Source organism: Sparassis crispa (assembly GCF_003851025.1).
Source record: "Sparassis crispa DNA, contig_000006F, whole genome shotgun sequence".
Classification (NCBI taxonomy): domain Eukaryota; kingdom Fungi; phylum Basidiomycota; class Agaricomycetes; order Polyporales; family Sparassidaceae; genus Sparassis; species Sparassis crispa.
This window is the reverse complement of record NW_020939753.1, coordinates 1,365,279-1,377,716: the sequence shown is the minus strand read 5'-3', so window position 1 is coordinate 1,377,716 and position 12,438 is coordinate 1,365,279. Positions and strand designations below refer to the sequence as shown.

The window sequence follows — 12,438 nt, the reverse complement described above, 5'->3', positions numbered from 1 at the left end:
ACGAACGCCCTGGCAGTCCCGCGGGCCGAACCTTCTTGCCAACCTTCATATTTTTCTTCTGGGTAGGTCTTTAAGCCAATGCATGCGCTTGACGCAAAGCTTATTCACATTACTGTCGTTACGACGGTAGTGCTGACATGAGGCACCCGTTACACAGACAGCATCGGACACACGACTGGCGCGAAATTGTCATTAGTGAATTGTGTAAACTGGCAAACCGACATTCGAATAGACTAATCCGCCCCGTAATAAGTACATGAACGGGACAGGTTTAGCATGCCGTCACTTCCCCCGTTACGCGTCCGAATTTGTCGCAGAGGAATCTTAGACTTTGCCCATCTCGGCGTCCTCCTTGGACTCCATCATACCATCAAGCGAAGCAAAGGCCAACGCGCCTCCACTGCGGATGCGTTCTTCGTGGGCCTTGTTGGCAGTGATGATGTCGCAGTGCTCATCGGAGATTGCTAGAAAAAATGCCGAATTGAGGCAACCTGCGGTCAACGTGACAGATATGAGTTAACGCACTGCGGCTATGGTCGCCAAGCACGAATTCGTAGAAGAGGCCGCCCGCGATTGTCGCTGGGATGTTCGTCAGCGCTGCAATGGCGGCATAATGCCCGCCGCCAGCCTTCATCCCCCAGATGCTGAGTGCGGCAATACGCCCACCGATATCGCGCGCCGAGTTTGCAGATAAACCAACCCCTGCGAAGCCCCAGATCATGATACCGCTGAGAGAGCAGAATGAATAGATACTTTTTAGGAGAAGCACGACGACCTACTATGAGAGACCAATCATCCATGGCATCACCGCGGGTGGGCAAAACCGGTTCGTGGGATCGAAGCCAGCCACGATAACGATCGCAATGAAGAAGTCGCAGACAAATTCGTTGAGGAAGATGTACCCCAGGTTGGCTGTAGGGTTGGCGTAGAGAGCAAGGATCCCGGCGGGACCTTGCGGGGTGAACATGACGGCGTCGTACTCCCCCTTCGCTTTGAGGCCAGCAACGACCGGCTGATCAAACGAAATGGCTTTCAGTGGGGGAATAACCAGCAAATGCGAGTTGACGCACTGAAATGAGATTGTGGTACTGCAAATAAATGAGTAGACACGCGATGTACGATCCAAGAATCTGTGCTACGATCAGCATGAAGCCCCGTTGGACGCTGCATTTTCTCATGAGTATAGAGTAGATCGTAAAGGCCGGATTGAGATGGCCGCGAGACGTAGGCTTTAAAGGCGAATGAGCAGTAACAGCGAAAGAATGTCACGTTGTACAGACCAGACATATTATAAGTGCCATCGCGACACCGACCGAATATCCCATACCGATCTGGAAACCACCTGCGATGCAGAAATAAGATCAACTAACGTCGCTGAGATACAACATAGACGCCACATACTGCCGAGGTTCGTTATTTGGAGGGTATTGCCCATGAGCCACGCAGCTGTGGCTCCCACCCCAGGATAGGTATACATGAATGTTCCGGTCTAAGATGCTTTTGAATCAGCCCTCATTCAGACTCGAGAGCGAAGAGAACGAGCGCACAGCTTCAGCGATGAATTGGACTATCAGAGATGCCTGGCTATGTTTCCGCCTCTCCCAAAGGCTCAGAACCTTGGGAGGGGGCTCCACATCGGACAAGTAAACCACGGGCTTTGTCTGCTCGAGCGACATGGCTTGTTGTGGACGAGAGCGTGTTAGGACGGAAGAGGGCGAAGGCTGGTGGGCAGGCACCAAACAAGGCGCTGGGGAAGGGCCATCTTATAGAATTACTCGAGATGGCAGTGGGGGTACCTGTATAGAAAGCGCTGAAATCGAGAGATCGGGACTTACAAAACACCTGAGCGGCCGGAAACCTACTTTCAGCGACCGGAGAGATGCTACGGACGGTCATGAGGGTCTGATTGGTCGTGATTGAGATGGTAAAGCTCTTGCTCAGATGTTCACATGTAGTCCACATGATGACACCAGATCTTGAAATGGCTGCATTGCTACTACACGGGACCATGCTCACAAGGACAATGGTTGGCCTGGAGCACAACAAGTTCGAGCGTGTTCTAGTACTAAGCCTGATAGCCTCACCTGCGCCAGTGCTGTGAGTCGTGCATTCGCGTCACGATCGCTTGTCAAGAGGTCCCCGGCTTGGAGATCGACATAGGCTATGAGCTTCGCCGTCCTGGTGACGTGTGACGTGAGCGCAATGACACTGTCCGTCAAGGTATCATGGATCGCAATCTTCTCGTTCTCCACTTTGATGAGGAAGGCGGGGGAGGTTGAATGGTGAATCTTGCCCACGGTGCCGCGGACGGCGACAAAATTATTATATCCGTGATCGCTATCTTTCCCCCCGCACTATAGTTCCGATTGAACCAAAGTTGCGCTAGGTTATGGCACATGTCCCGAGGATTCCATGGGGAAGTCCAACGCTCTCCCGTTCCGGCCTTACAGTCATTTGCAAACCTCAGTAGATCCCTCACCGAGAAAATCGGATATTGAAATAAAGACCACTGATTGGCGAGCTCTCTCCGAATATTTGAAATGTGCCTTGGCCGCGAGTTGGCAGCGAGGTCGCCTTCGAAACTTATTTGTTTGATGTTACACTTATGGCCTGATTTTTGCTGGGGCCTATACAGTCGTTTGCGTACGAAACTTCCGTCCCTGATTCACGGAGTGCTGTCTCATATGGAAACGGCTAGCGCTGTAGTTTTGCAAACGGCCGTTCTACAAGTCGTCTTGATTACCGAAGCCAGTCGGATCGATGGCATGGAGAACCTGCAGCTGCATCCAGGTTACGTCGTACAGTACCAGTACAAGGCCTTAATAAGAGTCCTTGAGCTCTGCTCAGTGTCTCGACGCGGAAGAGGGACAGGTCTGCCCAGCTAAACATTGTCAGGGCTGCAGTTCCCGCCCACGTTGATTTCATCAGTTTCCGCCGTCGTGCCCTGAAACGTCTTCACATCCTTAGGTATCTTCGGTGTGATCATCTGTAACAACGCCCTCTTCCTCCAGGTCGATATCACGATCAACGTCAGGATTCCAGCGGCGGAGAACGAAGACATCAGCGTCGCCCTCTTGCCGAATGATCCTGATAAAAGCATGTTCAGTGCACAAACATCGGGCCAACAGAGCTAGGAAGACGCACTCATCAAACAGAGCAATCGCTCCCGTATCATCGTCAGGCTCGTCCATTGCGGGCCCCAGCCCGATCGCATGCCTGAACAGCCTGTTGGAATCTAGATCACTGTCAGGTAACGTACGGACAGCGGTGGGAGTGAGTGTCGTTCCGTCCAGGCACGGCGAGGTGGGGGTTGGACCGTGGATGAGTATATCACGTTCGATGCCGGCAGTTGCAATGTGGAGGTTACTAGGGTGCATCAGTGTCGTATTGACGATCGATTGGTGACCTTCTAAAGATCAAAACATGTACGAAATCCTACTGTGCCAGCTATCCTCACCTGTCAATCTGCAGAATGGCGTGGGCAACTCCATCGGTACCACTCGTGATTGCGAAAGGCCATTGGCGAAACCTGTCCAATTTGCATGAATGAAACTGTATCAGATTCTTGGTGGATCAATGACGGACCTACGGTACTCGAATGTTCATCCCAGTCCTCTGGATCAACTTCAAGCCTGCCATCTAGTAGCCTCGGGGTATCTGGGATTTTCCAGATATAGGCACAAAAGTCGTCCGACCCAGCGCCGTAGTAACAATCATCTCCTAGACCTGGGCCTCCGAAGGAGCCATGCTAACAGATAATCAGAAAATGAGAAGACAAACTTTGCCATGACAATGACCTTGATGGTGCATGTATTAGAGTAAGTGCGCACTCCTGATGGCACGGGAGTACCATCAGGCTGATTACGACCATTACAGATGGCCAAGGGGTAGGGATCATTCACAGAATATATGACGGGATAATAATACTGATGTGATCGTGAATACTGCAAAAGAATTAAAACACGTGTTCGCGCTCACCAGCATTGTCGCCGCTAGCCTCGTCCCTTAAGCAAGTCTCAGTTAATGCCCGTAAGAAGGTTATCACGGCAAACCTGTATAATCGAAAGTGATGCTGCTGACTTCGGGCTTGCTCAGGTGCGAGTGTTTCAATAGCGTTGTCACGTACTGCACGAAGGATTAGACAGGCTAGACGAACAACATGGAGGGAGGCATACGGTCTGCACGATGCCTTTCTGGCTCCTCCGTGATAGTGGACCAAAGGCCATACGTGCGTCGCGTAGGCACACTTCTCCCCGATTGTCACTTGTCGCAAAAATGTGTGCCATGTTTGGATGGTACTGGACACCTGTGAATTCGGCATCATGTTGGAGGACATTCTCGGCTCGGGAATGTCGGCCGGTTGGTGTTCGTGTATCATGCAGGATGATGCGGCCGTCTTCTCTACGGACACATCTTCTGAGATATTTTCAATCTCCGAGTAACACCACTCACCCTGCGCTCATAAATATATGGTCATACACTGGGTGAGAGGAAATTGCGCGGACGCTGTCCTGTACGTCATAGATGATGAATATACACCGCATATTCAGGTTGAAACTCACATCGTGTTGCTGAAATACCGCACTGGAGAACCTGGAGTGCTGCGTACCAGCCGACGATAAATATGAAAGGTCGTACTGGTAGATTTTATTGTCTGTATCACCTCTGATACACGCATGAGCAGAAGAATTATCAAAATGATGGTACTGACGAGTAGAGATATTGATCCGTGGCAGAGAATGCCAGTGAAAAAACATTGGCCTGCGGAAAAACGCTCGGCATAAAATCAAAACTACAAAAAAAGTGACATCTACCCTTGGCCCGGTGAATGAGAATGATGCCTCGTTGACATCATCCTGGTGAAAGTCCCAAAGGAGAACATGTAGATCTAACAGCAGAGAAGCTCAGCAGGGATATCAGCTCATCGGCCACGATACGGACCATCCCCTGCACTCGCGAGCCACCGACCGCTGCCATGCGAGAATGCGAGCGCGTTGACGCAAGAGGTATGCCCCGTTAACTTTCTGTGGACATCCGTCAGCGACGTTCTCTTCCATGTACTTATGGAAGCGCGCTACTTGGAGTAGGGGAACCCTTCCGTGAGTAGGTGCTTCAGTGCAGATTTGCGGGAACGAGCGGAGTGAATTGGGCTACGGAAACCAAGTGGGCCAAGGTCTGTGAGTTGACTAGTACTTCGACATGGCAAAGACATATCCAAAACATATTACGAGAGAGTATGGTAGCTTGGTGGCAAGGGAGGAGGACCTTCGCAGTTGGACGAAAGCTGGTCTTGATTTGTCATCACTGATTCTCCATCGTTATGCTCATCATCTAGCCACCGGCCATCGCTTTCTTCTTCACCTTATCTTTCTTTCTCCAGGATACAACATATCCCTCCAGACAGAACAACTGGTGTTGTTTTGGCATCCGAATTATCCTCAGTCGCACCTCGAGGGCCGACCGACTTTCCAATTCTCGATTGGACCCCTACGATATTCACGATGCACACCCATCAGACACTGGCTGTCATTTTATGCCTTTTACTTCTGTCGACCGACGGTCACACACCACGGAAACGCCATCTGGACATAGACCCTTGGCAGAGTGAGTGGAATTAATGCCCCCCGACAGGGCTCGAAGTCGCAATACTGACGGGCATCATAGGTCTTTCTATCCATCCCATTGTACCACGCGATTCAGATTCTTTTGTACGGGTCGTCCCTGCCGTGCAGAAGCGTTCGACAACCTGCGTCCGAAGCGAGAAGATACGGCGTTCCCTACTCCCTCCACCATCAACGAGGCGTCGGGCGGCAGTCTGTCGTAATGGGCCTACTGCACCAGCTGCTGTCGGCGCTGCCCCTTCCAGTACTGGAGCTGCTGCAGGTGCCGCACCTAGCAACGGAAATGCTGGAGGCGTTGGTCCTAGTGGTAAATCGGGTGATGACGGTGCTGGGTCTTCGAATGCTGGATCTTCTGCTAATGCGAGTGTTCGCACTGCGTCTGTTGCTATGAGTTCGTTGATTATCAGTATTGCTATGGCTTGGGCACTGGATGCTGCTGAATTACCTTTGTTCGCTGTTTAGTTTCTTGTAAACCGAACATTGTCGTCACTCGTTTGGATAGCGTGCTAACTTATATGTTTGCAATCATACCGGGTTGAAAATTCTGGTGCGTCGCCTCATGCCAAATTGTTGCAAGCAATGTCTCCAGGAACCTTCCAATGTGGCGAAATGCCAAATGGGCGGCCTTATCCGCTGATCGCTGTGATGTAAGAGGAAAATGTCTAAGACTGGATGAATTATATAAATTCTGGAAAATGAAGGTACAGTCTTGAATTCAAGAAGCTCATCACGCAGTCAGCCATGCTTGTAACGCTTTCAACTTTGCGTAGCCTCTGTCCCCTGTGAACCCCTCAACTACAAGGACAAAGTGTGCCAAAGACATGGCAATAATCACAGAGATGACAGTCGATATGCGATGGGAAATTCCACTGCGTCATGCTATACAACTTTCGCTTCTTGAACGAGCGGTTCTGACTTCATCGATGTCTCGTCAATAGAAGGTATAGCCCGTAGCGACAGAGGATAGAGGAATGACACAGTGAGCCATGAAAGTAGATCAAGGTAAGTCGTCCTGACCTTTGAGCTCCGCTCTCTCGCCCACTGCAGCATCCATACCATCGCGATACCACTGCTTGATTCTCTCATTTCACACATTGTATGAGGCTCATTCCCTTCGAGAGGATTAAAGTCGTAGAAAGACAAGCCCAGCCCGCTCTCTAAGCCATATGCCTCAGCGAGCTTGCGCCTGATGAATTATCCACCACTGAGATCACCCAAGTAGCGGACATACGCGTGTGCTAGGAGGGGGGATGGATCTGAGGAGTGCGAGACAGACTCCAGGCGCGAGAGATAGGCGGTCAGAGCGGGCGGCGGCGGGTCCATGAGGGCGACATGTGCAGGATGGGCTCGCCAAGACGATTCCGCGACTTGCAGGAAGTGGCTGATGTAGCCGTAGGTAGAGATTTTAGCCGCTCTGGCGAAGAGTGCAGGCTTGTACGTTGAGCTCATCGGGTGCATGGAATGCTGCCCCAGTCCGTGTTCGAGGGTGCTGATAGTGAGAATTCAATTTGGCGGACAAGAGTATCGTGCGACTCACTCGTAGACGTGCCAGAACATCTTGCTGATCGAGCTGTCCAGTGGCGAGCCACTCCGCACCTTGACTATATTCCACTCTCTCGTTCGTCAAATGACGGACAATGGCCTCGGTTGATCCAACATTTGCAGGTGCATTGTGGCGACGGAATTGTCTTTATGAACATCAACTGTCCCATCCACGCTGAATGCACCAGTGGTGGACAAGGGTGTAACTATGATCTGCAGGCCGAACACATCCTGTTGTCAGAAAAACTATATTTCGGGTGGCCATCAGGATGCTGAGAAAGATGCTTTTAAGACAACCCGCTCTATAGTCGCGGCTGGTGGTAAGCCATTGCCTCTCGTTTTGTAATCGTAAGCGCTGGCAATCGATCTAATCGACACTCAAAAAGGCAACACTTCAAGTTCGTCAAATATTGAAATATGAAGCATCGTTCTCGCTAGGGACGACGGTGGCAATGTGGGTTACAAATGAGTACTAATGTACAACACACAACGTGAAAGTGGGTTTCGAAGGAAAAATAATTTCTATGCCCCGGGATTTCACGGGAAACATACGAGGTCTATAGTGACACACTGGCAGAGCGACAGGATCGACATAATGGAACAGAAACGAATGTCATGGCATCTCAGCAGAGAACAACTGTGGCAAGTGCGCATGATAAGCCGACAGAACATGCGGAGCAAATCAACACCACGCACCCTGACCATGGAACTGCCCCGAGAGACTGGGGTGGGCGGCGTTGACATAGGTCTAACCAACAATCTCGCAGATAGCACTGCACTGTCCTGCGTCACCGTGGTTTCCTTATACGGAGTGGCATCTCGCTCAAGCAGAGTGTCACCGTCGAAGACTCTGTGAGATGAATATCCCTCCTCGCCATGCTGAGTAGTCTTGAGGATGGTGAGTTTCCTGACTCTCTTCGGGCGAGGTGCACTTTCGATAGATATGGGAGGAAAGAGGGGTACAGATGGATACACAAAGTCTTCGGACAGAGTTGGTGAAAGAGCAAATGCGTTATGGGGTGCAGGATGAGAGTGTTCTGTAAGCGAGTTCCGTGCCTGACCGTCTGTGATACCGAACGATCAATATGTGTCCCGACAACTCGCGGACCCCTGCCGAAAGCACAAACAACTCACAATTCTCCAGATGCGCATATTTGCAGTCATCACCTTCTCCACAATGGCCGGCCATGAAATCGCTGCAAATCTCTCCTGTTAGATTCCGCGCCGTTAAAAATGCTGAATATCTGTAGTGTCGTGGAACCTACTTTTGCCGCTCATCATTACCCCACCACCGATGACTCGCCATGTCACAGGGAAGAAATTCCTCTCGTGATTTTCTTCCCTTCTGATGACAGACTTGGACGGAAGTCTGTGCTGCGTACGGTCAGGACCTTTGGCATCTGTAGAGGCCACGTCCTCAGCGAACGCATGGTCTGTCCTCTCTGCAGCGGTATCGTGTATGCTGGATGTCTTTATCAGTCTCGACATGTGATATAAAGCTATATCATCTTACAAACTGCACTGGTCCCCTTTGATGCACAAGCCATTCTCATGGTAGAATTTGCATGGCTTGGCTAAGCGCCCGTCAGTGCGCACTCGAAATATGGGATGCGGGACATACTCTTATAGAATAGACTCCTGTGCGCCAACGAGTGGCGAGGCTTATGTTCAATCGGGGATAAGATGGTTGACACGGTGCTCGCAGACGTGGGTTCTGGTATAAATTCCCACGACAAATCAGCCGTATCAACGAAATTAGGAGTGCCTGGCGGGGGCGGAGGCGTCTTCTCCGTGAAGTCGAACGCGGAGAACGTGAGAAATTCGTCCGCACTGGATATATCGGACGCAGAGTCGAGTCTCCCGGGCCTCTCTGGGCTCGGGGAAGAGAAGCAAGAGTGGGTCTGGGAGGACTCGGGCTCAACTGCATGGTCTGGCTCGTAGTACACTCCGTAAGGAGGGTACGCCAATGGCATAGAGAGAGCCGTCGCTTGCGGATAATGGGAGGGGATGATGTGCAGGTACGAGCAGCGGTCACCGAACCTGCAGTTTCCCAGTGGATAATTTCGACAAGGCTGGGCTACATTACCAGGGCTCAGTGAGATCCTCGAACAAGACCAGCTCAGCTCAGAGGACACTCACTCCTGTACTTTGAAGGACGCAGAGGGTGTCGGGCAGTGGTACTGCCGCGGGCATCGCGCTCTGGTGCTCTACGTTGAGGACGGTATCCCATCTTCGACTGGATCATAAAGAAGCAACTGAGAGCAGGATACGACAGATGCTGACGATCCAACAATTAGAAGCGAAGCACAGAACGGCAGGATGGACAAGACATACCTGGCTATGTTTGGCCCTGGTATGAGGAGGACCACGAAGTGCATATAGACGAGACGGAATTGTTCTTCGCTGTAATCGTAATTCCGGTCGGAAGCATAGACATAGGTTTTTATCCCCGAGCACGCTCAAACGCGTATCGGGCTAGGCCGATGAAGCACACAAGGATATCGGGGCGTTCAGTGTCTGTTCACATCGCACGCAGCTTTTTGTATGCGAGCGTCATCTCCGCCTTGTGTACGCCACTGCGAGGACGTGATCGAAGTCAGACAAGACAATAGGACCGTAGGGAGGAGGCCCCGGCTAGACGGAGGCTACCACCACGTTGCTGAAACAATAACTACGGCCCTCTCCTGTGCGAGAATCAGACGGAGTTGATCTGCCCGGTGTACGCTACGCGCGGGGGTGACTCTGCGACTCTCAGAGAGGGGGCTCACAAGGCCTAGCTTTATGCACATCGAGAGGTGAATCTGGTATGCGACTCTCGATAGCTCCTCTGAGGTTCTTGATCAGGGAATAGCGTTCCCTTCTGGCGGAAAACAATAGCGACAGGTTTCCTTTTGGACACAGAGGGCTAATGAGAAAAAACTTGTCAATCCCGGAAAGCGTTGTGAAGGGTTAACACACCTACTTGTACGTGTCGGGGTCAGAAGAAGTAGAGATGAGATACACTAAATCGATATCGCCCTTGTTTGCCAAATCAACGGTAAGATCCATATGCCGTATTACCACCACCGTATTACCACCGTACTCACCGCCAAATTTGGTCGGTGGTAGTGTCAGTGACTCGAACGAGGGCACTCAGAAACGCTGCAGCGCGAACCTTTTCATGCGCACGTACGCGTACATAACTCACGACTTCAAGCTCAAGTCAAGCCCGCAGACTTACAGTTGTCTCTATACTGCGCTTGTGTTGGAACTCGACGCCACCCGATAAGACCACGACGCGTATGCAGTGGATATCCTTTATCTGATAATTTATGGCTAGAGCTGGATGCGCCAGGCTTGCTACATTGTAAGAGTACTTCGCACGTCCGCAATTGCATATATCCTACATTACAATTACTGTTTTTGGTCCCCTGTGGTTGAGAAGCCCAGGGAAGGGTAGCCGGGCGCGGGAGTACGTGCGCATTGGGTATGGGCTTGGTCGTGAGGGTCGTGAACGATTAGGTGATTCTTATTAGTGGACGTAGATGTTATCGGAGAGACGCGTCGTAGGTGCGGTTCGAGGCATCCTGCAGTAGCGGCGTGCCTTCATTGGATATTGGATGGGGAGAAGATGGAGCTGAAATCTGATCGCTCGCCGAGTATTCCTCTGCTCGGGCGGGCGCCAGCGGCTGCGGTGCTTGCGCATGTGCGTGGTGCGGCAGCAGCGGAAGCGGCAGCGTGACGTCCATTTTGCACACGGGACACTATCACAAAAGTATCCTCATCAGCCTCTCAAGCACACCTGAGTAAATAGCTGGAACGCACCAGCTTTTTCTTGTGTATCAGCCATTCGTCGATTTCGTCCATATGATACATATGATAGCAAGGAAGGACGCGAACACGATCGCCTTTGGCAAACAGCTCGAGACAGATCGCGCAATCTGTCTGCTGCTCGGCCCATGCGGGAAAATCGCCGTCGTGCGAGCAGGAGGGGTGGCTAGGGCCTAGCGCATCCAGGCCGGTAACACCGCACTCGAGGTCGGGTGTGCCGGATGCGGTGTCTTCTGTATGTGCATATGAAGTTTCGTGCTTTTCCCAGCCGGTACCGGTCCAAACGCGCCAGGGGAAGTTGTGCACAACATTTTCGGGAGCGCGATCACGTTGGGCAGCACGCGCGGCGCGGACGCGGTGGATGAGGAGAGTTATAAAGGTCAGGATAGATGGTAACAGAAGAATGATCACGAATGTGATGATGGGCCTGGATTGGCATGAGCCTGGGTCCTGGGTATATGTGGCGAGTTACTTACGAATACCACTCCCAGGCAGAATACTCCGTGCTGATTAGGAGAGACAGTGTGCGCAGGCCAGAATGAGACGTGTTCGAAGCAGCGATCAGCGCGGTCAGCTCGAGATAGTCCCAGTACTTGATGTACGTAGCGGCGATAGTGACATCAGAGGACTCGCCTGAAAGTCAGATTAGCGACAAACGTCACGGATGAATGGATGTGTGCACTGACGCTCGCTATACATGTTGAGTAGGGCATCTGGATTCTCCTTGTCCCCGCCCACGACAACAGCCTTGGCTCCTAACCGCTGGGCCTGCCGGGCCTTCTCTACGAAGGGACAGCCACCCCTCTGCACGAGGGCGATCCAAGACTCATTAGGCTCCGGTTGCTGAGGTCCGGCGATGCAAAGGTCGGGACACCCGAGAACTGGGTCAGGGTCGTAGTAGTGGTGCGAAGAGTTCGACGCCGCGCATGGTGCGGTGAAGGCGGCAAGGGGAATGACATAACCGAGGAGAGGGTCGACGAGGTCAGCACCGAACGAGGCGGGACGTGCGGGGAAGGTAACTGGGGGTGATCTGTCGACGATAGAAACGCTGCCGTCTGAGGCCCATGCCCAGCCCCAGAGCCAGCTAGCGTCGTCGCGGGCGGAGCTGGACCACTTGCGGAACCACTCGGCGGGGTGTGCGTGTACATGGGCAGCGAGAGACGAGAGGAATGCGAGCAGGAGAATGAGACGAAACATGGAGAACGAGGGCAACGAGGGCAAAGGCTGGGGAAGAGGACGAGGACGGGGACGAGGACGAGGAGGCATTGCTCAAATATGCGACCTTGGCTAGACGCCTGGCGTCTTGGCTAGAACTACCCGATATGGCAGTCACGCGCAAACTCGGTCTTTGCCGGCTCCAGCCAAACTCTGGCCGCTCGTCGTCGCCGCCAGCATCCTCGACCTCGTCGGCGCACCGGTCATCGGATGTCTACTCTCCGAAGCCGTTCTAAGGCGCGTCGAGCGA

The 12,438-nt window shown here is 52.3% G+C and overlaps 7 protein-coding genes across 7 annotated transcripts; 1 reads left to right on the top strand and 6 right to left on the bottom strand.

Moving 5' to 3' along the window:
- Positions 1-324: 324 nt before the first annotated feature.
- SCP_0704890 (predicted protein) lies at positions 325-1,676 on the bottom strand (the record flags this gene model as incomplete). Its single annotated transcript, XM_027760414.1, has 7 exons — positions 325-464; positions 526-728; positions 780-1,012; positions 1,071-1,229; positions 1,281-1,342; positions 1,402-1,489; positions 1,548-1,676. 7 exons carry the CDS (start codon positions 1,674-1,676, stop codon positions 325-327), a joined length of 1,014 nt encoding a protein of 337 aa, XP_027616215.1.
- Positions 1,677-2,963: 1,287 nt separating this feature from the next.
- On the bottom strand, positions 2,964-5,212 carry SCP_0704880 (WD40 repeat-like protein; the record flags this gene model as incomplete). The annotated part of the gene is made up of 14 exons (XM_027760413.1): positions 2,964-3,087; positions 3,145-3,406; positions 3,458-3,529; positions 3,586-3,748; positions 3,798-3,926; positions 3,979-4,004; positions 4,053-4,125; positions 4,176-4,401; positions 4,453-4,511; positions 4,563-4,665; positions 4,712-4,761; positions 4,815-4,888; positions 4,942-5,024; positions 5,079-5,212. 14 exons carry the CDS (start codon positions 5,210-5,212, stop codon positions 2,964-2,966), a joined length of 1,578 nt encoding a protein of 525 aa, XP_027616214.1.
- Positions 5,213-5,501: 289 nt separating this feature from the next.
- On the top strand, positions 5,502-6,131 carry SCP_0704870 (hypothetical protein; the record flags this gene model as incomplete). Its single annotated transcript, XM_027760412.1, has 3 exons — positions 5,502-5,604; positions 5,665-5,981; positions 6,084-6,131. 3 exons carry the CDS (start codon positions 5,502-5,504, stop codon positions 6,129-6,131), a joined length of 468 nt encoding a protein of 155 aa, XP_027616213.1.
- Positions 6,132-6,815: 684 nt separating this feature from the next.
- SCP_0704860 (hypothetical protein) lies at positions 6,816-7,178 on the bottom strand (the record flags this gene model as incomplete). Its single annotated transcript, XM_027760411.1, has 2 exons — positions 6,816-7,110; positions 7,159-7,178. The coding sequence occupies 2 exons, from the start codon at positions 7,176-7,178 to the stop codon at positions 6,816-6,818; spliced, it is 315 nt and encodes a 104-aa protein (XP_027616212.1).
- Positions 7,179-7,776: 598 nt separating this feature from the next.
- Positions 7,777-9,408, bottom strand: SCP_0704850 (hypothetical protein; the record flags this gene model as incomplete). The annotated part of the gene is made up of 7 exons (XM_027760410.1): positions 7,777-7,800; positions 7,860-8,227; positions 8,298-8,372; positions 8,429-8,625; positions 8,677-8,737; positions 8,785-9,240; positions 9,303-9,408. 7 exons carry the CDS (start codon positions 9,406-9,408, stop codon positions 7,777-7,779), a joined length of 1,287 nt encoding a protein of 428 aa, XP_027616211.1.
- Positions 9,409-9,914: 506 nt separating this feature from the next.
- On the bottom strand, positions 9,915-10,211 carry SCP_0704840 (hypothetical protein; the record flags this gene model as incomplete). Its single annotated transcript, XM_027760409.1, has 2 exons — positions 9,915-10,068; positions 10,126-10,211. The coding sequence occupies 2 exons, from the start codon at positions 10,209-10,211 to the stop codon at positions 9,915-9,917; spliced, it is 240 nt and encodes a 79-aa protein (XP_027616210.1).
- Positions 10,212-10,690: 479 nt separating this feature from the next.
- On the bottom strand, positions 10,691-12,239 carry SCP_0704830 (hypothetical protein; the record flags this gene model as incomplete). Its single annotated transcript, XM_027760408.1, has 4 exons — positions 10,691-10,906; positions 10,968-11,400; positions 11,450-11,606; positions 11,660-12,239. 4 exons carry the CDS (start codon positions 12,237-12,239, stop codon positions 10,691-10,693), a joined length of 1,386 nt encoding a protein of 461 aa, XP_027616209.1.
- Between the last annotated feature and the right edge of the window lie 199 nt (positions 12,240-12,438).